Raw genomic sequence first — 24,385 nt, 5'->3', positions numbered from 1 at the left:
TGTTGTAAATGGTGCTACAGTGAACATTGGGGTGCATGTATCTTTTGTTGTTGTTGTTGTTGTTGTTGCTATTTCTTGGGCCGCTCCTGTGGCATATGGAGGTTCCCAGGCTAGGGGTTGAATCGGAGCTGTAGCCACCGGCCTACGCCAGAGCCACAGCAACGCGGGATCCGAGACACGTCTGCAACCTACACCACAGCTCACGGCAACGCCAGATCGTTAACCCACTGAGCAAGGGCAGGGACCGAACCCGCAACCTCATGGTTCCTAGTCGGATTCGTTAACCACTGCGCCACTACGGGAACTCCTATCTTTTTGAATGACGGTTTTCTTCAGATATATGCCCAGGAGTAGGATTGCTAGATCATATTGTAGTTCTAGTTTTAGTTTTTTGAGGCACCTCTGTACTGTTTTCTATAGTGGTTATACCAACTATGTTGCATTCCCACCAGTAGTATAGGAGGGTTCCATTTTCTCCACATCCTCTCCAGTATCTGTTGTTTGTAAACTTTGATGGCCATTCTGACCTGTGTGAAATGATACCTTATTATAGTTTTGATTTGCACTTCTCTAACAATTAATGATGTTGAGCATCTTTTCATGTGTTCTTTGGCTATATGTATGTCTTTTAGGAGAAATGCCTATTTAGATCGTCTGCCTTTTTTTTTTTTTTTTTGTCTTTTGTATTTTTAGGGCCACACCCATGGCATATGGAGGTTCCCAGGCTAGGGGTCTAATTGGAGCTGCAGCTGCTGGCCTATGCCAGAACCACTGCAATGCCAGATCTGAGCTGCATCTGTGACCTACACCACAGCTCACAGCAATGCCAGATCCTTAACCCACTGAGCGAGGCCAGGGATCAAACCCACAACCTCATGGTTCCTAGTGGGGTTCGTTTCCTCTGTTCCAGGACAGGAACTCCCTGCCCATTTTTTGATCGGGTTTTTTGTTTTGTTTTGTTTTGTTTTGTTTTTTATTTAGCTGCATAAGTTCTTGGTATATTTTGGGTATTAATTCCTTGTTGGTTGCTTCATTTGCAAGTATTTCTACAATTCTGTGGGTTGCCTTTTCATTTTGTTTATGATTTCCTTTGTTGTAAAAAGCTTTTAAGTTTAATTAGGTCCCATTTGTTTATTTTTGTTTTTATTTTAGAGATTTTCTTTACCTGTGGACTCTAGCATGTATGTCTGGGTGTGCATTTCTTTGGCTTTATCTTGTTTTAGCCTCTTGAATCTGTAGGTTTGTATCTTTTGCCAGATTTATGATGTTTTCAGTGTTTAGTTTTTCATATACTTTTTTTCCACTGAACTCTTTCTCCTCTAGTTCTGGGACTTCAATAGCACACATTAGCTCTTTTGTTATTATCACACAGGTCCATGAAGTTCTGTTTAATTTTTTTTTTCTCTTTGTTCTTCAGATTGGGTAATTTCTGATGACTTATCCTCAGGTCCACTGACTTTCATCTGTCATGGCTAGGCTGCTATAGAGCTGATAACAAATTTTTAATTTTAGTAATCTTATTTTTCAGTTCTAAAAATTCCATTTGGTTCCTCATATCTTCTATTTCCTATATGAGACCTTCTAGCTTTCCTTTTTATTTATTTATTTATTGTATAGTTGATTTACAATGTTTCTTCAATTTCTGTTGTACAGCTAAGTGACCCAGTCACACACAGTTCCCTGTGCTGTACAGTAGGGCCCCACTCCCCATCCATTCCAAATGTAACAGTTTGTATTCAAAAACCCCAAATTGGCTGTCCATCCCACTCCCTCCCCACTCCCTGCAAGGAACCACAAGCCTGTTCTCCTTGGCCATTATCTGTTTCTGTTTTGTAGATAGGAAAATCTGTGCCGTATTTTTGAGTCCACAAATAAGTGATATTATATGTATTTGTCTGTCTCTTTCTGACTTCACTTAGTACGAGAATCTCTAGTTCCATCCCTGTTGCTGCAAATGACATTAATTTATCTTCTTTATGGCTGAGTAGTATTCCATTGTGTATATGTACCACATCTTCTTAATCCATTCATCTCTCAATGGACATTTAGGTTGTTTCTATGTCTTGGTTATTGTGCATAGCGTGGTGATGAACACAGGTGTGCATGTATCTTTTTCAATGAAAGTTTTGTCTGGATGTATACCCAGGAGTGGGATTGCTGGAATGTTTAAATAATACTTGATGTTAAGTCCTTTTCAAGTAATTACAACAACGTTGTCATTTTGTCTTCTCCCATGTGAAAGATCTTCCTAGTTCTTCATAGGCTGAAAAATTTTGGGCTATATTCTGATTGTATGTTACACTTTTACTATAATCTGTTTGTTAAAAGTAAGTCACTAGGTCCAGCCCACACTCAAGGAGATGGGATCTCACAAGGATAAGAAAACAGGTACATTGGAGTTCCCGTTGTGGTGCAGTGGAAACAATTCCAACTGGGAACCATGAGGTTGTGTGTTTGATCCCTGGCCTTGCTCATTGGGTTAAGGATCTGGCGTTGCCATGAGCTATGGTGTAGGTCGCAGATGCAGCTCAGATCTGGCATTGCTGTGGCTGTGGTGTAGGCCGGCAACAACAGCTCCAATTAGACCCCTAGCCTGGGAACCCTTATATGCCTCGGGTGTGACCCTAAAAATACAAAAAAAAAAAAAAAAAAGAAAGAAAACAGGTATAAAGGATCACGAGGGACTATTTGTCTGGCTACTGCCTACTAGTAGAAGTGATACAACTGCCTATTAGCAGATGAATGGATAAACAAAATGTGGTATATACACACAATGGACTATTATTCAGCCTTAAAGGAAGGAAATCCTGACACATGCTACGACATGGATGAAACCTTAAGACACTATCCTAGTGAAATAAGCCAGTCACAAGAGAACAAATATATGATTCCATTTAGATGAGGTACCTTGAGTACTCAAATTCATAGAGACAGAATGTAGAATGGTGCAGTAGAGCTAATGGAGACTTAGTCTTTAATAGATACTGTTTCAGTTGAGGAAGATGAAAAGTTCTGGAGATGGATGGTGGTGATGGTTGCACAACAACCACTGCCTGTACACTTTAAAATGGTTAATGTTATACATTTTTGTTACATATATTTTACCACAGCTGAAAAACAAACGAAAACCAAGAGGTCTGCCTACCACACACATTATGAGATTCTGGGCCTTGTTTAAATGCTGTGGAGAATGTCAACGTGATTTTAGCAGGCATTCAACCTTAGTTCAGGTTTCAAGTTCCAACCAGCCTTCAGTAGGTCTTAGTTCTGGTGTCAGTTCAGCTTTTAAATCCCTTGAAACTCTACTTGGATCTGTCCCATGCGAGAGCACCAGCCAGTAGGCAGTCTTGACTGCACAGACTTAGATCCATGCATGTGCACCTCAGGGGTGGGCCCAGGAATTCATTTGAAGGGGTTACTTTCCAAGAACATCCCTCTCCATGGTTTCCCTGGACCTCTCCAGCCTTGGCCTTTCAGTCCTGTGGAAACCTGGTGTTCTGCGATTCTTTTCCTGGGGCAGTGCTCATCTCCAGGACAAGGCAGTGGGAGGACAGACTGAGATAAAAAGCAAAAGGGTGTCCCCACCCTCTGGGACAACAGCTCTTCCAATCCGGGTGGCCCACTTCCTTCTCAGAGAATTTAGGCATTTGCTGGTTCCCGCTACCACCACTGCTGCTACTTTTGTCATGAGGTTGCTTGGGCTGGAGGTAGGCATGAAAAAAACAAAAACAAAAAACCAAAAAAAACACACATTGCAAAAAAGGAAAAGGGTATTTCCCCCACTCTCCCTGAGCATCCACTGTTTCCTTCCTGGCTCCTTGACCAGAGGACTTCCCCTGGAGAGTGCTCTGTGGAGCCCTGAGGACCGACCACTCATCATGGGGTTCAGGTTTCCACAAGTTCAGGCACTTGGAGGGAAAAATGGCAATCTAGGCCATTTTGGCAGTGCTTTGAATCTTGGTGGTTTTCCACAAGGCTTCTGCTAGTATCTGCTTTTCAGAGTCTTTAAATAGCTGATGCCTGCCTTCTATGCAGTGAGAAAGTCCCTGCCTTTGCCTAATCTTAAGGCTGGCTATGACTTTGCCATTTAACAAAGGGTCTGTCCACCCCCCTCCAGTCCCCATCTATAGTACCCATTTATTCTGTGAATGCACCTTGATCACCTACTTTGCGCCACAATCTACGAGGACTAGAGAAAACAGCCTGTCTTAAAAGTGTTGAGAACACGATTCCCTGCTAGGCACAACTTCCTGGCTTTCACCCTGGCTTTTTTCCCTCTCTGCTTATACTCATGGTGGGCTTATGAAGTGAGTGGGCTTTGTTGAATCCTTGAAAAGGCATCTCTGCCTGTGAGCTTGAAACCCTCCTCCCATGTGTGCTCTGTGGGTGTGGCTGAGGGCTTTGGAAAGAGACATATTTTCAAACACACAGGTTTGTGGTTTTTGAAAGAACAGAAAGCATAAAGCATAACATCTTGCAGGATTACTTTCTGCTGAAGACCAACTGATGTGACATCTGAAAATAATCAAATAAGTGTCTTGTTTTCAGCCTGCAAATGACTTTGTGAAACTTTGGAAGGCAATTCTCCACTTAAGCAAAAACTGAGAAAAATTGAAGTTGAGATTATGGGGAAGAACAGAGATGGGGAATTATGAGTGTGTTGAATTGTTAATAGCACTTACATTTGTAAAAATGAATCTCTCTAAAAACCGGGAAGTGGCCTAATAATTTTAAACCACCTCACATAGCATAGGCCACAAACTCTGATAACCTCCAAATTCAATTGCTTATGACCATTTTAAGAGCATTCCAAAAACATGAAGTTGCTGCACCATGCACAGAACTCGAGGTTTAAAATTATTGAAACCTTTGATTTTTTCCCCCCAACAGTTCTTACATTTGGAAAGAAGTCAAGGTACAGTCAAACCCCAGAGGATCAAAATGTATTGAACTGATTTTTTTTTAAATGGTTTCAGCCAAGAAAACAGAAATTGAACTGAACATTATGATGAAGAGAATAAAGAAGGGTGAAGAAAAGGCTGGAGGTGGTACATTCAAAAGTCTCCAAGTCCAAGAAAAGGCTGGACCTGAAGATGGAAAGTCTGCTGACCAAGGTAAGACAAATTAAGGCACGTTGGCATGAATAATCAGAGGCAGATGAAATTAAATGTCATCAAAATCTTGGGATCAGATAAGGAGAGACTGGAGCAAAGAGCAACTTGCCTCTCGCTTCAGGAGTTAAGGGGTGACTTCAAGTTCTTACAGCATTTCATCAATATCCAAGTTGAGTGTTGCTAATATCCAGTGTGAATGACAGACAGTTGGACTTTGTGCATTTTTGGTTTCTAATGATGCATTTGAGCTTTATTTTTTACAGCTGTCCTTGTCTTAATCCTTTACATTTTTTTTTTCCTCCGTGGGGTTTAATGGTTTCTAGTTACCTATCAGCATTTTATGTGGCATGTCACCTGTCAGGCAGCACGTAGCTTCTGACGGTTATGGCATGTGGGTCACCACTAGTTCTCTGGAAGGACAAGCACTCCCCTGAACAGCACAGCAAACTCCTGTGTACCATTGGAACATGCAGTGTAGGCTCAGGGCGCACGCTAGAAATCTAACCAAATGCCTTTTGCAAACAGCAGCTCAATGAGGATTCCTGCCATGAGGCAAAATGCTTGGAAAGTTCCTCTGCACTGGCATCACTGGGTTTGGGGTCAGCGTGCTGAAACCGGGACTCATTATGTTCCTACCATGCCAACTTGGTGCAATTAGCCTAACATGATAATTTCCCGAAGCCATATGTTGATCTTTAGGGGAGGGAAGGCTTCGTATGCCTGATGGCTCTGAGCTCTGACTGGCATGTCCCAGCTTCGGGCACATTTCTGTAAATCAAGATAACACACACAGCAATCAGAGATGCAGTAGGACAGCCAGCCTGGAGAGAAGCAGGGAACTTGGAGCAGAGCTGTGCACTTGTTGACTGCTGCAGTCAGTTGGCTTTGTCTTTTTTCCAAGGAAGGTTTGAGGGAAAGGGTCGTGGGAACACCACTGTATGCAAGGCTCTCCCCCCCTCCCCCAAATAAAATCAATGAGAGGACCTAGAAGAGAGTAAGTTATGTGCCAGGGCTGCATGGCCTCTATTCCCATTGGAGACCTATCAACGTGAACTAGCGCTGTTGGGAACTCTCTTCAGCTACCCCTGTTAATCAATACCTCTGTTCATTATCTGTCTCTGATGAATATGGGTAATGATTGGGTGCCTGAGAGTCAGGTGACTAAAAATAACTGCGCCTTACCAAGGATCAATAGATTCCACCCCACCCCCAGTATGACTTGAGGCAATTCAATATTCTCAGCCGCCCCTCCCGCACCCCCACCCAGGCGATCCTCTGTGGTCTTCATTGATAGATCAGTTCCATCCTCAGAGCAGCTTTATTAAATTAGTAGCACTTAATCTACTGTCATACTGTCAACTGACACAGGGCAGACTAACAGGCAGCAAGTTTTCCAGTGGCTCAGAAGAGCAACTGGCCACAACCCAGGCAGTTCTGATTAGCTTTGTGCCAGGAGCTGACTTCGTGGGTGCCTCTTCGCTAAACAGGAGGATTTCCAGCATTTAATAACATTTAAAACAACTTTTCTTTTTTAAGAGGAAGCTGTTTGAAGGAGCATGCTTGCCAATTACAGACATGTTATGACAGATGAAAAGATCATAATTATGCCTGGATTCCCTGCAGGGGCGCACTAACACATCCGTGACATTTAATGACTACATGCCTCAATGGAGGTTGACTTCCCCCCAAATTGTTTAAGCTTTCATTTCTTTGCCCTCACCCTGAAACCATCTGTGGGTGCTCAGAGGAAATCAAAGGGAGAGCCCCCATCAAGGATTGGTGGCCAGTACCCTTGTTACCCTGGGAGGGACCCTCAGCCAGTGGTTTCTGAAGCTCGCTGTATAGTTCCTTACCATGGGTCCGATGACAGCAGGATTGGTACAAGCAGCCTGTCCAGCTTCTTATTGGCCAGCGGCCTGGGGCCACGGACATTGCTAAAGAGTCTGGGTAGCTCATTTCTCTGGGTCATAGGCCAGAGGAAACTGGAGAAGTGGGTGGAACAAGCTGGGGAGATTTGGGTAAACATGGCTCCAGGGATGGAGAAGAGGAAATACTAAACTGGAAGGGTTATGGTTGAAGTTAGCCTAATTTTTAGCTAGAACTGATTTAAGAGATGCGGGTGGTATTAAACGATGCTGAGAAAGAAGCACCCGTCTGCTTCTTCCCATTGGCCCCAAGCAATATGACAGGAGGAGACAATGTCGCTGCTGATGACATCTTTCCATCTGCTAGTTTTATTTCTAGATGATAATGAACACAATCTGCAGAAAAACATCGTCAAGAGAATATAAACTGAAACACAAGCATTTAGTCTGAAACAAAGATACCTTTTTGCTGCCATCTCCAAATTTCTCAGGGTTGGGGTGGAAGAAAATTTATTTGCAGAAAACTAAGGTGCAAAGATTAAGGTCTTCCTTTCCTTAAGAGAGCCTGGAAGGGGCTTTGAGGAAGAGAAATTCTGGAGAGAGACTGAAAAAGGCAACCCCAAAGGGATGGCTTTAGTGAGGAAGGACTTAGCGTTTGCTGGGCTCTACTGGCACCAGCCAGCCTTGCTGTAGCTCTGACTCAACTTTGCCTTGATCTTCCTAAGAAGTGTATTCAGTAATGCCATGATTCAGTCCAAAAAGGAGATGGAGTTATCCAACAAGTGTGCTGACATAGGGTGACTCACCATGTGAGCTCAAGTGTTACTAGGTGGATTTTGTGAAGGTCTCTTGGAATTTGTTGAGGGTTCTTCAAAGCAAGAAGTTAAGAAGAGGTCAGTGACTGATAAATCTTTAATATAAAAATTGTACAAGAATTTTGATACAAATTACAAGAGGTATTTGGACAAAATATGAATAAAATTCCATTTACATCCCCAAACCCTTATGCATTTTATGCAAAAGACATACTGTAGACAGTTATAGTACAGAAAATACAACAAAGGAAATAGCAAATAAAAACTTTGAATTCCCTTAGACTACTAATAAAAACAAAGAGCAAAACAAAAACAAAGCAAAACAAAAACAAAACCCTTGTTCAAAGTACATACAGTATTTATGAAGCTACCGATGTCACAATGATTAGATCAGGGCGATGCAAGCTGTCCCCGTCCCTTGGTGCAGCTCCCTTCTGTAGTACAGACTTTGGTTCTGTGACAGGCTGAGCAGAAGAGGCTGGTCTGATGCAGATGAGAACAGAAACAAACAAAAAGCATAACCCCCCAAACTCTGGGGTTGGGAGAGGCCAAGATCTTGGAGAAAATTCCTTTCCCTTAAGATATATCAATTTCCTTTGGCCAATTTTGCTGTCAGATATGCAGGCTGAGTCAATGGTTTTTGCTATGGAGACTCACCAGTGGGCTTGGGATGGACAAGAAAGTTCTTAGGTTCTCTCAACCATGTGAAGGATCTTGCTAGTTCTACAAGAACTAGTTCATGATCTGCAGTAGAGAACGGGGAACTTTCTTTCTCAAAGCCCTGGCAAGCCTCTACCTCTGAGGAAAGGCCCAGGGTGGCCTCAGACCAAAGTCTTCTGGTTTCTTCATCTTCCTTGCCTCTCTGACCTCCAGGTACCCGCATTCAGGTCTCCTGCATTGTTCATACTGGCACTGGGAGGAAAAGGGTAAGACTTCTCTGTAGGGCAGCTGAACCAAAGTTTGCACAGGGAAGTGAGAGCACCGCATATTATAAGTCTTGATCATTATCAGGTTACTACATAATCCTACAACACCCCATTCACTTAATTCACGTTATGTAAACCCTGGACAGGGGAGAACACACAAATGTTTCCAAAGTGATCAAAATGCAGATGAAGGAAGGAGTGTTCTACCTTTTTGCTTCAGAAAATATATTTTTTTTAAGGGGGCAGGTGAGCTCAGAAGAAGGAAGGGCAAGAATGGAAAGATAATGGGATAGTCAGGGGGGATTAAGAGGGGCAATGAGAGGAATGTTTGACTCTGTACAAAGACATGCCAAAAAGCTCCAAATTAAGTACTAGACGAAGAAAAACAGTCAACCTTGGCTGACACATCTTAACTGAACCTAGTAGCTCAGCACACTGGGAGTCAAGAGCATTGTCCCTGGTGAATCAGCGCTTCTCATGGCTACAGGCATGGCGCCGATTCTCAGGAGGGTAAGGGGTACTTTGTCTCCTAGCGTGGAAAGGCTTATGCATACACAGGGCCAGGTCAGCGAACTTGGAGTGGGACTACCAAGGGGGCTGGGCTCCCCTCTGTCACGTGGAAAACATTCCCGGGGGAGAGGGGTGGAGTGCTTCCTCTTCTCCGCCTCCTACCCCCAATCCAGGGCCTCCCCAGACACTCCCCATCCTCAAGTTCCAGAATAGAAGTGGGCAGATCCAGTTCGTAAGGGAGTGATTTGCCCTCTTACTTGTGAATTATTTCAGCATCACATTTGGCAACAGGAAGTCTTGTAAGGTCTTGGTATAGCACTTAAGATTCTTTCTCCAAGAAATATATTCTTATATTATCTACTTCTCTCCATTTCTGCGAAAATATCCTTTTCTGTTCTTCCCTTCCTTCAGAGTCTTGAGGCTAAAAAATTGTTTTAAAGAATTAAAACTGTCCTGAAGCATCCCTGTTACTTAAAGGAGGAAGAGCTAGCATTTGTTAGTAGAATTTGTGCAATTTTGGCAACTGAATTTTTAATTAATCTATGAGGAAGTTTGATACGTGATCGTTATATATACAGACTAGGGGAACCTAAAAAAATCAAGTCTTGGACCCCAAGAATCCCTGCTCAAAGTGCTTTTCTTCCCAGTCCTCACACTGGTTACTGAAAATAATTTAGCATGGATTTGTCAGCATAGACCCATTCAGTCATCTGCCTCTAGATTTGCCACTCTGCTCTTTCCCAAACTTCACGTCAAAGATGACACCCACGTGTGTCTTATTTGATTGACGAGTACATTTGAAATGTGACTGTTCAAAGCAAGGGTCAACAGCTTCTATGAGACCTGCAGCCAGAGGGTTAGAAGGAAGCATGGACTTCCTTTAGCCATTTTTTCGCCCCCTTGAAGCAGTTCAGTATACAGAAATAGCAGCCAATACCTACACATTATTTGGGCCCATGGTGTCTGGAAATGTAACACGTTCACATCATCTTCTCTGTACCTTTTGCAGCTTCCATCACTTGATTTCATAAAGCTCAGATGCTTGTTCTTACCAAAATTCTCCCAAAGTGGAGAATTGACCTTTCATGTATAGGTTGCTCCCTGTTTTAGTGATTCAAGTCAAAATCTCCATGCCTTATTATTTTTTCAGATTGTCAGTCCAGTTAAACAAAACGAAGATTAATCTGTCTTGTTAACATTATGGATTTGGAGGGTGTCATGGCAAGATACGTGGATACGTTTAGGCTAATGCTGGATGCCAAAACTAAAAAAAAAAAAATATCACACACAACTAATTTGTTTACATGTGCAGTTTTTGAAGGGGAAGAAAAAATACCATGCTTTTGCCTTCAGAATATGGGGTGATCTAATGCCACTTTTGCCACTGACTTGCAGAAATTTTATGTTCATTATCGGGCCACCCCAGTAACCCCCAAATGCATGGGCAAGGAATTGCAATACTTAAAGTTTCCAAAGATGCAAAGAATGACATCACAGCCAGCGTCTCTCTGACCCTTTATTTAAGAAGTAGTCTTGTTAGTGTCCACTTAATAGCTGGAGAGGGCACCTCGGGGCAGTGGTGGGCTTACCAAAGATACAGTTTAGTGGGTGTGTGTATGTGCCTGTGTGTTGAAAGGGGAGGGAGAGGAGAAAGGCGGGGGGTGGGGGGCAGAGAAAGGGAGAGGGGGAAGGAGAGAGACTGACTGTGGATGTGTGTGTACATCAGGGAACTCAGTGGGAAAGCCTAGCCCTTGTACTCAATTTCCCCTTCACAAGGGATAAACAGGCAATTACGCATCCTTTTATATTTGATGGCCAAGTGCTGAACTGGAAAGCACACTATTAGTTTGTGTCCCTTCAGGGCCAGGGCAGTAAGTAGCCAGGAGAGCTGGGGCTGCAGCAGACAGGGTGTTGTCTGCTGTTAGTGTGACAGTCTTGTCAGCAGCGCTCACATTACTGGAAGGTAATAAAGTGACAAGTAAGTTATTAGAAAGATATGAGGTGAAATTGAACTGAAGCTTCTCGATGCTCAGCCTGGCTTTTTCCCTTCCTCTTTTGTAATGGTCCCCTATTTGTTACACAGTGAGCCTTGTCTTGATACTCTATATAGAAAAGATTTTTTTTTTTTTTTGCAGTAAAGGTCAAATGAATTTACAACAACACCAGAGGAGAGGAATAAAGATAGTTTTATGACAACTACAGTACGTTACTTCAAAAAAATAGATAGCGTTATAATGAACAATAATGCTGATCCAATTCAGTGTACTTGTAAAAATGCTTAGGTTTTTTTTTTTTAAAAACACCCTGTTATCAGGCATTTGGATTTTTCAACAAATGCCAAAAAGACAGTATTTGATGTCCAGTTATTGCCAAGTGACCATAAACATCATTTTCTGCAAGATGTGGAAAGAATGAGGATGATGGGAAAATACAGGAAAGGATGGGTGTCTGGGCAAGAGTGACATTAGATGAATTGACTAATCACTTTTACAGCTGGATTTACATAATGCTAATGGGAAATTAGCATTTACAGTGAGCGACTCTCCACTGATAGGAAATAGGAGAACATGTTTCAGACGGAGCAGATATGTACGACCTTAATGCCAACACGAGCAAGGCTCCCACACATGGTTCAGCTTGGAGGGGAACTATGAAAACAGAAAAGTTACTTTCATGCTTTGTAGGAAGGTGAATGAGCTTGCATTGTGATCAGGAGAGCTTTAGGCAAACAGCATTACCCCCACAGCCATGAGGGTGCACGACAGGAAAGGTGGAGAAAGAAGAGCTCCGTGCTGGCTACTGCAACTTTTTCAGCTCCACTTGTCATAATCGGAGCTCCGTCTGGCCTTTTATAGGACCTAGTTGAGCCAGGGGATCTTTTTGTTCCTTGAGGGACTCTAGCCTTACTTCACCACACACACACCTCCACACACACACACCCCTCCACAATGGCCCTAGTTGGCACCCCTGATCCAAAAGGGACTTGAGCTATTCCACTCCCTTCCTCCTCAGACTGAGCTTCAGTGATGCACCTGGTCCTGCGGGGGCTCTGCTTTGATTCCTCTCACCCACTAGGCTGAATTGTACCAGGCTTTTCTCTTGAACAAACCCTTTTAGGGCATCCACTCTCTTCTTGCCTAGTTATCCTTAAACCAGGGTAGGTATGAATCCTCTACTTCGTATCCTCCACCTGGCTTGAAAAAACTAATTCCCTCCTTTCTTTTGGGCACCTGCCTTTTAAGCCCTCCTTACTCATTTGGACCCTTCCTATTAGGAGAACAAAGAATGAGAGGGAAAAGCAAAATCCTCTAAATATTCCAAGCTTGGGGGGGGGGGCATATAGGTGATTTAAAAGAAACCCAAAATGTGTCATTGTTTTCCAAAGTTCAAGGAAAGGCGTGTGTCCATGGGATCAAAGAAAAGTTTCTTCCAGATGCTTTGTTTCTTATGACAGCAGCCATAGCGTGTCTCGTGACAGCAGAACTTTATTTACTGTTAGTCAACCTAACCCAACACTAAAGACCAAGTACAAGTTAGGGCTGCTCAGGTCAACTGTTAGCAGTTAGCAGCATGTCCATCTCAATCTGGTTACTGGCTTCTTTATGTTCTATTTGCCAAGGGCCCCCATTCTCATTTGCTTGGCACACATCAGGAATGTGTACAGAGCAAGGGGAACAAAAGGTCACTTTTTATTCGGTGGGAACCGAGTGCATGGTTTCTCCTGAGGAAAATGAGGAAAATGCTTCTGGAACAGCCCATTCTTGATATAGTCAAAGCTTACTTTTTTTTTTTTTTTTTTTTAAAGAGCAGTGTATACACTAATAGGCTGTTAACCAGTTAAAGGCCTTTCTCCTCTTACCAGAAGGCCCTGGAAATTCATGGCCAAAGAAATCACACTACAAGGGTAGTAGTGGTACATTGTGCTAAAAACAATTTCAAGAGAGATGTTTGTCACAGTGAGAAGAAAAACATTAACACTTTGAAACCTTTAAAGGCATTAGGCTGAACTGGGCTGCTGGACTAAGATCTGAAATGCATTAACTTATTTCAATACAGGTAGACAGCAACACAATGTCACACTTTTAATCACATTTTTAAAACCAAATTACTGACCCATCTAGCCTTATCCTTGCTCTGGGTTGTCTCCCTGTCCATAACACACAGATACTCCCTAAAGTGGATCAAGCCTTTCTGCTAGTTACAAAAACTTAGCTTCAAATGACCAAATCAGTACATTTCGACACCAGCTAGTGAACATGCACATTAATAATCCTGCCCAGTGTTGTACCTGTGACAAAACGCTGGTTAAAATCAATCAAATGGGAAAAGGCTGCTTGGATGAAAAGCTGCATCCCTAAGTCCTTCTCAGCCGGCAAAGAATGTATGCAGCTAGACAGAGCCTGTTTCACAATAGGAAAGTCCTATGAAAAAAGAAATGAGTATGAATGGCACAAATGAAGCTCTCAGTGATTAAAATCTGAGTGATCTCTACATCCTTCCTGTTTGCAAATAAGTCTTGGGATCACCATCTTAACTAAAAGTACAGAGTTAAATCAAAACTCTGCACTCAGGCACACACCCAAGAATGAGCCATACCCCGAGGCTAGAAGAAATGAACGTTTCACGATTCTACATCCTGTGGATCACTTCCACCCACTCCGGCCCATAACTTTTAAGCAAACAGGTTTTAGGCTGGAAAATGCTTTGCCTTCTTTGAAGGCCACCATAACATGTGGGCACCTGAGGCACAAAAATAGTAGCAAAGGTATCATTTCTCCAACAAAAGGCAGGGGGATACACTCTTGCTTCAGGCAAGGGAAATCCTACCTCAAGAATCTCATTATTTCTGGACTTGTCCTAACAGGCTAGCCACTGGTTTGTGGCGAGTAACAAACATTTGTTCTAAGCCTGGTTCATTTGTGGATGTGGCCTGTTGACAGTTAGGTAATTCACTCACTAGGGCTCTTTGACCTTTCAGTTGACATTAAATTAAACAGACTAAACATTGATTTTGCACAAGATGAGCTCTAGTGTCTCAACCAAGAGTGCAACTTTAAAATAAACGACTGCCAAAAATGTGGTTTCATAAAACTTAAGTGTCAGTCTACGCACACCCCCAAAGCTAGTGTTCCCATCATCTTTTGTTGGGATACCAAAAATATTTTTTCCACCCTTCCACAATCGAATCATTCAGGGGCAACAGCGCAACACAGAGAACGCTAAGAGGACTAAAATGTTTGCAAACAAACTTTCATTATTCTAGTTCCATCTTTCACAAACATACTGTACAGAGTCTCATATGGTATAAAACAAAGGAAAACATCTGTCTATTCGATTTAACACAACAGCAAAACAAAGCAATTAAGACTTTGGGGAATTTAAAGGTACAAGAAAACAAAAACGGTTAGCACTAATTCCTCAGCTTCTTTACCGTAAACATTGGTCATTTAAGAGACATAGTGTTTGATAAAGTTGCTTTTATACTGCAAATACTTTTGGTCTCTCCTCACTGTAGAACAAATGAAGACTTAAGAATTAAATGAACCCCAAAGCATCCTCTGAAGGAGATGAAAAGATAAAGCTCCTAGACACATCTAGTTTATCTTGAAGAATCTATTTCTGAAATTTTCACAAATACTGAATCCTCAACTGATGATGCTGATTTTTGGAAACAATAAATACTGTGAGGTACAATAACTCCTACAGGAATAATAACAAGAGAAACATAGTAACAGTTTCCTTTGGCAAACTTAACGGAAGTGAATGCTGATGTGAACATAGAAAAAAATAATTACAAAACCTATGAAAAATGGAAATGACATTAAAAGTTTAAATGGAGAGGGAAATTCTAACTTTTAGACTGATGAGAGAAATGTCTGAGGCCCTTACATGCAGAAAAGAAATACATTCTTTTTAAATTACTGTGTACTATTTGACAAAATAGTCCTTGTTTATCTCTTTAGCCCCCCAACTTAAAAAAAAAAAAAAAAAGACAACAAAACCCAGTCCGCACTGCACACCCTAATGGTTTTGGCTGCAGACTGAAGTTGAGTAAATATCATCATTTAGTCAGTATGTTGTGGTAGCAGAGGCTGCCGATGTGGTTAACCAGCTCAGGCAACATGTGTAAACATCGGAAACAAAACAAAACAAAACAAAACAGGTTCGGGGAATCCTCTCCCGCCTCTTTCACTCTCCACCGCCTGGTTTCAGGCTGGCTTTCGTTTCTGACACATCATGTGGGGGAAACACAAAACACTGAACAGTGAGAGATCCTGTTTTAAAACCCCTTCCTCTGGCTTTTCAGAAAGGAGTGTTGCTCAGTTCAAGTTCGGCCCATGTTTGCCAAGCTTCCAGGCACTGCTGCTGTTCCATGTCTTTTGATTCTGTCGCTCAAAGAGGCCTGACTCATAGAACTCAGGACTACAGACCCTGCGACAAATTAGACGGCCACAAAGCAGACCAGCCCCGTTTGGACTTTTTCTTTCTTTTTAAAGGATAGGGGTTAGGTCCTTATGAATGAGTATTCAACTCTTTTACTGTATTCAGCCTTGTTCCATAGTGAGTTAATTTGGGCTTTTGTATCCTGAAATATTATCCTGCCTCTAAAAGAATAAATGCCTTGGCTGTTTCACACCACGTAATTTTTGTTTTCCTTTTATGTAACTGAACATATAAGCAAGAAGGATGCAATGTTGATTGTAATAACATTCGGCACTTGAAAGAATCACCAAGTGAGTGTGTGTGTGTGTGTTTTTTTTTAAAGCGGTTTTCTGGTGGCCGACAAATTGGCCTGTGGTTATGTTGAGTGACTAATTGTATTTTCTTTTCTGGAAACTTGTGCAAAGTTGGCAGTTTTGTGTTAACACTAATACTTTTGTTTGGCATTTGTGCCCTATACTGACCAGACCATTTTTATACAAGTGAATTTTTTAAAAAAAGACACTTACTTGAAGTATGGCAATAGTTTAAGGATAAAAAAGAAGCACGGATATTACACATCCCCTTGTAGTGTATGAAAAAAAGTGCATGACTGGATTTATGTACTAGTACAGGACATTTAAAAAAATCAGATCTGTGCTGTAAGGCATGCCAGCACCTCTTTATCACTATTATCTAGCAGGTAGTAAAAACAAGACCATGTTTTTTCTCTTTCCTTTAAAAAATGTGCATTAACGCTAACATAAATGAATAGAGCTAGCCAGCAAATTATTTTTCTCTCCTGTATATCTAACAGCTGGATGTAACTGTAAAAATTAAACAAGAGTTAAACAACCATCAATACAATTGTTTTACATCATTGGCCTCTCAAGGCGAAATATTTACAGGTGAATCTGCCATGCTTTAATTGAAGATTCTCTCAAAACCTTAAAGTTCACAAAAGACAACTATAAGAAGTTCCTTTTTTCTTTTTTTTTCCCTTTTTTTTTTCTGCAGGCAACAGTCATGGGTACAACAAATTGTCTCTTTGGAGAGGACCAAGAATTATTATTCTGTCAAAATTTGGGCTCGTTGCACGCTTTTGTGTGTGTGTGTGTGTGTGTGTGTGTGTATGGGTATTTAAAGGGTACTTTGTTTTCACCCCCAAATGAAAGATCCCACCTCCTTCCCAAACTATCAAGGAAAAAAAATTCAAAAGCACCTAGTGTTTACCTTTTTGTATCTAAAGAAAAAAAAGTGTGCATGTGTATACGCATGTAGACACAGAGGCATACATGTGTACACACTCACACATATACACACGCCCTCCCAAGCACACAAGCACACACTGACTATGGCAGTTCAAATATGTAGGCCGTCTGGTGAGAGCTGGCATTTGTAGTGTCCGTTCTGAGACTAATCTACGGAAGTGAAGGGAATGTTTTTGTGGAGATTAGGGTTCTGACTGTGCCGGTTTCGGCTTCGCACAGAGGAGAACATCATGTTGCAACCGGGGACTTTGCACTTGTGCATCTCTCGCAAATGCACGGTTTTGTAGTGCACTCGCAGGGTCCCCTTGTTGCTGTACATTTTGTGGCAAATGTTGCACATGATCCCACCATTGCTCCCGGACAAGCTGTTGAACATCAGAGATCCTGCAACATCAGCCCCCAGGCTGCCGGGGAGGGTGGGGACCTCGGCCTTGTGCGCGGACTCCCCACTGTCACTCGCCCCGTCCAGGTCATCCAGGAGAATCCCCTCATCACTGCCAGCGTCGGATTCTCTGGAGGAATGGATGCTGCTGCTGGACTGAAGGCTGGAGGTGGTGCTCAGGTCCAGGACCATGTAGTCCTCTGCCATGCCCCTCCCGTACCCATTCAGGTGGGAGTCCTCAGTGCCCGCGGGGGAGGAGGCGTCTTCCCTGACATCGAGCCCCAGGGGGTGCTGGGCACCATAGATCTTCATCAAAAACTCATCCCGGAGGTCCTTGCTAAGGGAGGGCTGCGATGCGTCCAGGCCCATGTCATCGAGTTCTTTGGTCAACAGTTTACGATGCAGATTTATGTTGGCACTGTGTCTAGGAAAACAAGAGGGAAGGGGTGGGGGAGGTGGACAGGGAGTGGGGAGGGTGAGAAAAAGGAGAGCATTTTAAAATTGATTCAGCTTCCATGAGGCATCAAAGCAGCACATTCACGGATAAGGACACCATTATAAAAGCAAACATTTCCCTACATCCTCAGGGTGTGGGACTAGGTGGTGGTGGGGAGTTTAAGAATGGGAGCTTTGCATTAACATAATTTTTACGAGAGTAAGATTCTTCAATGGAAGGGTGAATGCAGACCCATGCACCTTTCCCCCAATGATCTGTTCCTTTTACTATGTAGCAGCGTCAGCTCCAGAGAATCTCACAGCAGAGGTTTGAGGAAACATATTAAATAGGATAAAAGAACGGAAACTTTCTGCTTGTTTAAACTGAATTTAATTTACCTAAAAACAAAACCAACCCCCTTTTTTTTCTATAGCAAATATTTCAGAGGTTGTAAAAAGGATCCATTTTTTAAAACGTAAATGACCTAGATAATTTAGGATTAACTTTAAAAAATAATTATTCCCCCTCACCTTCCTACACTTCAAGTTTTAGGAAGGAAAAAAAAATTTAGCTTAATAGGTTAGCAGTTTGAAATAGGGTTATAGACTGTCTCTATCATAAATCCCCCTTTTCAGAATGATTTGGGATCTCAGCTAAATCTAATAGTAAAATACATTTCTTTTGAGGAGCTGCTACATTTTAGAGTGGAAAATGTTTTCATCAATTAAGTTTTAAAGTTTAATTCTTAAAAAAAGCTGAAAAGCTGAAATCGGTTTTTAAAATAAAACCCATCCACCCTTTAAAAAAAAATCACACTAAACAACAACAACAAAAAACCCCAGAGGGACCAGAAAAACCCCCAAAACCCCACAGACAATTAATACAAAAAAAAAATCAAGCACAATAATAACATATGGTCCCTCTATTTTAACAAGTGGAATCCGTACTTCTTAGACAAGCAAAACTTTTATTCTACTCATTGAGTGCTTTGCTTGTGTAAAATAAGATAGGATTTAGCCCAGAGCATCCATAGGGATGTCGTGATTTACAAAGCCTGATAGGTTATTATCTATTTGAAAACATTGCCTTTGTATTTACATCCCCCATTTATTTTTAAAATGCCCTTGGGCATATACCTCTCTCCACCTGCAAAGGCTCACATTTGACAAGGACCTAAATTGAAGGCTACCCTTCCAAAAAATAACCCAATAAATAAATATCCAGATACATGAAAGCTTCTCAATAATGGCAGAAGCTCTACATTGTGGAAAAGTAATTGCGGTAACAGAAATGACGTGGAATGGCCAGCGTAAAGTTCAGCAGACCTCCTGATTCTAATTAAAAACTATGGATGATCAAAATGAGTCACTCCACTTGGTGACAAGCATGGCTCATATTTCTTAGAGATGGTTGAGAGGTATGTGCCTCAGAGACAAGAAAGGTGGGAAGCACTTCTCCACCTTTCCACACAAGACAATATATATAGCACTCCGGGCTTAGAGGGGCAGAGGGGCGGCAGCCCCCTCCACACTGCACTTAGGAAGGCTGAGCTTACCTTGTGATAATAAGATCAGCTTTCTAATCTTTTGCTAAATCGATCACAAAAGAAAGCAAGAATGAGAGACAGAGAGAGAAAAAGAGAGAGAAGGAGAGAGAGAGAGAAAACAAATTCACATTCTAGACATCTGTTGTTTTTTTTTTTTTAAAAAACTTAAACAATAAAATAGGGATTTAAAATGTTCTGATCACAAAATCATTTTCTGTCACAAGCGATCATCTCATATGCTGTCTTGATGATTTTCAGATCAGCCGCATCATCCAAAAATCATAAATCAAATTAGGATAAACCAAATTCACATCATCATCATCCATAAATGAGTTCTACACAGATGCATGCAGTGTGTGGATATGTGAATGATCAAAAGAAGTGGTCCCCATGGTCCCTGCTCTGACACAGTCGCTCCCCGTCTCCTTGGTGTCAGATGGCAGATGACTCCAAGTGCAGGTTGCTAAGCAGAGTGCAGCAAATGCCTACTGTAAAGTCCTTCCCCTGACATGTGGGTATGACACCACCAGAGTTATCACAAGAATGTGGAAACGGGGTTACACTCTGTACTATTACTCTGTCGCTAAAACAATCTGCCAACCATAAGCAGCTTGTAACATCCTACCCCTGTTTATTAACACTCTCCCCCCTCGTAATTTCACAAGCGCACATTTTGTGATGACTTTAATCTAGAACTCTGTTGCTTCTCACACATCTGTAGTTACCACTTCCTAGATTCACTGCTGAGAAAACAGCAGCCAGACACACAGCAGTCACATCAAGACACATTGAATAAGGAAGAATAAATTAACATTGACAAAAGGACACAATGATCCCCCAGATGGACACCTCTTTCCTAAGATGACTTGTGAAATCACACATCTCCACTGCTGTGTTACCAGGAAGAGATGTTTCTCTTCATTTCTCACTTACAGCAATAGAGATCTGTAATCTAATTAGATGATGTACCAGCCCTCAATATCTGTCAACCAAACGATGTGCAGAAATGTGTAGACCAGCTCTGGCACTCTATTCAACAGTGTCCCTTTTCCGCTGTCAGCAGTACTGCTGGCCTCTGCTAATATAATTACATTGACTTTTATTCAATTAAGTGCCATCCCTTGCTTTAAGGAAAAAAAAGCTACTTTATCAATTGATTCAGGTGTAATGCAATAATAAAGATGAACTCATGGCAGTGCATTAGTTCTGCTGTTCATAACTTCAGTACACGGGTTCATTCGTGGTAGTCGATTTCCATTATGCAACCACAGTTCAAGAGAATTGATTCTTTTATGCTCACTTCTTCATCTATTTCATTTTTGTTTAATAATCTGCCTAAATGCCATATGCAAAATACTTGAGGTGGGGATGGGAAGGATGTGCTGTGGAAAGCCTACCAGTTCTCTTTCATGATGGTGGGCTTGGGGATGTCCTAACAAACTCCCAGTACCACTGGGGTGGAAAGGCAAAGCAAGAGGAGGGAGAGAAGACAATTCCTTTAGAGAGTCCTCATCCTCTACCTCAAGAGGTTAAGTTTAGCCTCCATAGAAAAGAACAAACAAATGGTAGCACTTGATGGTAACGAAGACCTGGACTCAGACAGTCCAAACCAGGAACTGTCATAGACCAGTGTCCATAGGAGGAAAGACAAAGGGCAGGGTTAAGAGCAACTTACAAGTTCCCTCCAGCAAAACCATAGAGGTAAAAAGAAAGGAAAATGTGGAAGAGACACAGAAGCAAGTCATGCCAATGGACTCTCGGATGGACAGAGAAGAGGATGCTAAAATGGGAGGAAGACCAGGGAGTGCTGGCGAGGCAAGGACCCAGAGGAATAAGCAAGAGGCAGCTGTCGGCAGCAAGCTGAAGGAGGACTCAGGGAAGGAACCAGTTTTGAGTTCTTCAGAGTTTTTCTGGAAAATAAACCTAGGGTTCTCAATATCTATCTCCAGGGAAGAGGAAGAAATAGTCATGGGCAAAAATGTAGACTGTATTAGAACTTAGTATATTTTGTAAGAATGTGAACAGTTCAAAAGCTGTTGTTCCTTACTTTGATGAGGTAGGAAATACCAAGATGAGGTGGCAGCTTCCTCTTACAGAAAAAAAAAAAAGAAAAAAAGAGATGGAGAGAGAAGGTGAGAGGTCAGAAGGGGTAAGGATCTGACCTTACTGGGATCTTGTCAAGAGGGGAGGCCAAAATTTACTTCCAAGGTGGTCACTTTCATGAAGAATACAAACTATATCTTATTCAACCCCAGTCTCCTGCAGCTCAAGTAGAATGCTTTGCACACAGGACATAATTAAAAGTACATTTATTTGATTTCAATCAACAATATACAGAGTCTTAAAGAACATTTCCCCAAAATACACTGTAGAAGGGAAAACAAAGATCTGAAAACTGGAAGCAGGTAACTGAATTAAAGACATAAATAATAGAGCAGTGGATAATTCAGACCCTATTATACCTCACTGTAGTTCAAGATAATGCTATATAATTAGAGCATGACACAGTCCTATAACCTGGGCTATGCTTGGAATCACAAATGTTTCCTCTGACCTTCTGCACTCTGTCCTACTGTTCCATACAGTGAGTTTACCAAAAGGTGCTTGAAAACTAAGACCACCCTTAAAAGCAAAAAGTGATGAAGCTCATGTTAAGTAACAAAATCTTTGAAATGCCTAGTGGAAGTATTCTAATTGGACTAAAGTGGACTACCAGTTGTTTTGGTTTCTTTAATGAAAACTTATGTCAATTATGTCTCAGTTAAAAAAAAAAAAAAAAAAAAAAGAAAACAAAACTTTACCATGCAGTCACAGAAGACACCAAATCCATCCAACACAATCAAGTAAATGCAAGTGCCCTTTCGAGAAAAGTCAGTCCTGTCTTGTACTTTTCTTTCCTCATGTTTCTCTTTCCAAGCTTGTTCAAATGCCCGGTTCAACTTAATGCAATGTTTAACCATAAGAATAAAAATTAAGCACATTGAAAAGAAAGTGTTTTAACTTTGGTTTTGACGTACAAGGAACGTACTTTTTAAAAAGTGTCTCAGGACCAAATTAGAAAATCAAAATGTGGGGGAGTTCCCGTCGTGGCGCAGTGGTTAACGAATCCGACTAGGAACCATAAAGTTGCGGGTTCGGTCCCTGCCCTTGCTCAGTGGGTTAACGATCCGGCGTTGCTGTGAGCTGTGGTGTAGGTTGCAGACACAGCTTGGATCCCGCATTGCTGTGGCTCTGGCGTAGGCCGGTGGCTACAGCTTCGATTGGACCCCTAGCCTGGGAACCTCCATATGCCGCGCGAGCGGCCCAAGAAATAGCAAAAAGACAAAAAAAAAAAAAAAAAAAAAAGAAAATCAAAATGTGGCTGTCAAAACTGAATAGTGAATCATGCTATAGGTTACAAGAGAAGTCCGATCTAACTCTTAATCCTTAATTAGTTTTCAGCTGAAAACTGAAATAAAATACTTCATAATTAATTACATAATCATAATAATAATTAATTACATAATAATTACATAATCATGTAAAATGGAATTGAGGCTCCATTTTGGATCAGTTTTCGCCTTTATTTTTTCCTGTTCACCTCTGCCACTAAACACACACACACACGCTTATATTGTCCAGAATGATCATGATGATGTATACACAGCAAATACTATATATGTACATACATATACACACACCATATATTATATATACACTGATTATATATATATATAGTATGTGTGTGTGTGTGTATGCATGTACATATATGAGGATAAAGAAATAAATTTATATCTAATCTGGGAAAATCTAGCTGCCAGGTTCGAGTGTACTGTGGGATAATGAGTCAATAGTCCTGATTAGAAATGTAAATCTGCTACCCAGACCCACAGAAATGAAAAATTACAACTTCTGCTTCTCATTAGTTTTCTTCTGTGATGCTATCTGTTGTCCTTAACTCCTCAAAAATATCTGTATTATTGTTTGTAAATTGCAGGATGCTTAAAGCCCTGTGAAGTACATGACATTTTGATGGTATACATTTCTAGAAAACCAGCAGTTGCTCTATAACCTATTATTTAAAGATTTTCTCTGAAAGATCTGAAAACCATCCCTAGCTTAGGAAATTCAATGTAAAATCCTAGTGAAAAATGCTCAGAAAACTCCAAAACGTACAGACATACATAATAGATGCAAGAAGCAAAAGCTGGGCAAATGCTTGTAAATTAAAAGTATGAAATTCAGTCACTTCAATCCCTTTCAATATAAAACAAATCATCCATACTGGTCACGCAGACAGTTCCCTCTACATTCAAATTATTCACTTGAAGATAAGCTCCCGCCAAACTCTTTAGGGGTTTAGCTAATTTACTGCACAGATACGGCACGTCTGTTGTAATAACAGGTAGGATGTATTGGGGTCGACCATTTATCAGAATTAGACTTCTTTTCTCAATTCACAGTGAATTATGCTGCCTACATGACTCCCCTCTCTCAGAGCCTGCCATCCCCTTACGGCCTCTAATGTGGCAGGCAAACAAAATTGACAGTCTCATCTTGTCAACAAGGGGTGATTCTCCTGAGAAGCCATTTAAGTTTGCCGAGGAAGCAAAGTATTAATGTGCCTGTCCCAGGAATGTTAATCATCTTCAGGCTTCCGACCTAACTTTGACGTGAACGAAATCACCAAATTTGTTTACTAAATGAATCGTAATATGCTAATAAGAAAGCATGACATATATGGAAAAGCCAAACAGATGGTTTGTTTACTCCACTTTGCAACTTTATAAATGTTGTAACTCTGAAGATGTTAGTGAGAATTATTGGTCTGTTGGCAGAGGCGAACGTGTCTCTCGCATACTAAATCTGGCACTACAGTTACAAAACAATTTGTCATTGCTGTGGAATGCATAAAAATGTGCATGGAGTAATGGCATTTGGGAAAGCAGATTGGTAGATGGAAAATGTGTATGCTGGAAGCTCAGGTTAAGTGCAGAATTGATACTCCACACTGTTCCCTGAGCATTTTACTTCTGAGTAGTATCTGACACATCGAGGCTTCTCCAGGGTGCTGATTATTCAATAGATACCTGTTGCGCTGTAATGTGAGATGCGTGTTAC

General features: G+C 41.5%; 1 protein-coding gene and 1 long non-coding RNA gene across 27 annotated transcripts in view; one reads left to right on the top strand and one right to left on the bottom strand.

Moving 5' to 3' along the window:
* The window catches only part of LOC110255485, a 50,038-nt gene extending 34,169 nt beyond the window's left edge, over positions 1–15,869 (top strand). The window contains exons 2-3 of the long non-coding RNA XR_002335854.1: positions 4,977–5,114; positions 15,538–15,869. This is a non-coding gene — a long non-coding RNA (uncharacterized LOC110255485). The remainder of the gene's footprint in view (positions 1–4,976; positions 5,115–15,537) is intronic.
* BNC2 (basonuclin 2) overlaps positions 7,874–24,385 on the bottom strand; it is a 455,833-nt gene continuing 439,321 nt past the window's right edge. For 22 of the 26 annotated variants that reach the window (XM_003480511.4, XM_021063323.1, XM_005660090.3 and 19 more), the window contains one exon: positions 7,874–17,727. In XM_003480511.4, coding sequence (XP_003480559.2) covers positions 17,067–17,727 — 661 coding nt within the window. In that variant the 3' untranslated portion in view covers positions 7,874–17,066. Of the gene's footprint in view, positions 17,728–19,294; positions 19,329–24,385 lie in introns of all 26 variants that reach the window. The other 4 variants (XM_021063412.1, XM_021063400.1, XM_021063409.1 and 1 more) reach the window with 4 other exon arrangements.

Source organism: Sus scrofa, chromosome 1, assembly GCF_000003025.6.
Source record: "Sus scrofa isolate TJ Tabasco breed Duroc chromosome 1, Sscrofa11.1, whole genome shotgun sequence".
Classification (NCBI taxonomy): Eukaryota; Metazoa; Chordata; class Mammalia; order Artiodactyla; family Suidae; genus Sus; species Sus scrofa.
This window is presented reverse-complemented; position numbering and strand designations above follow the sequence as displayed.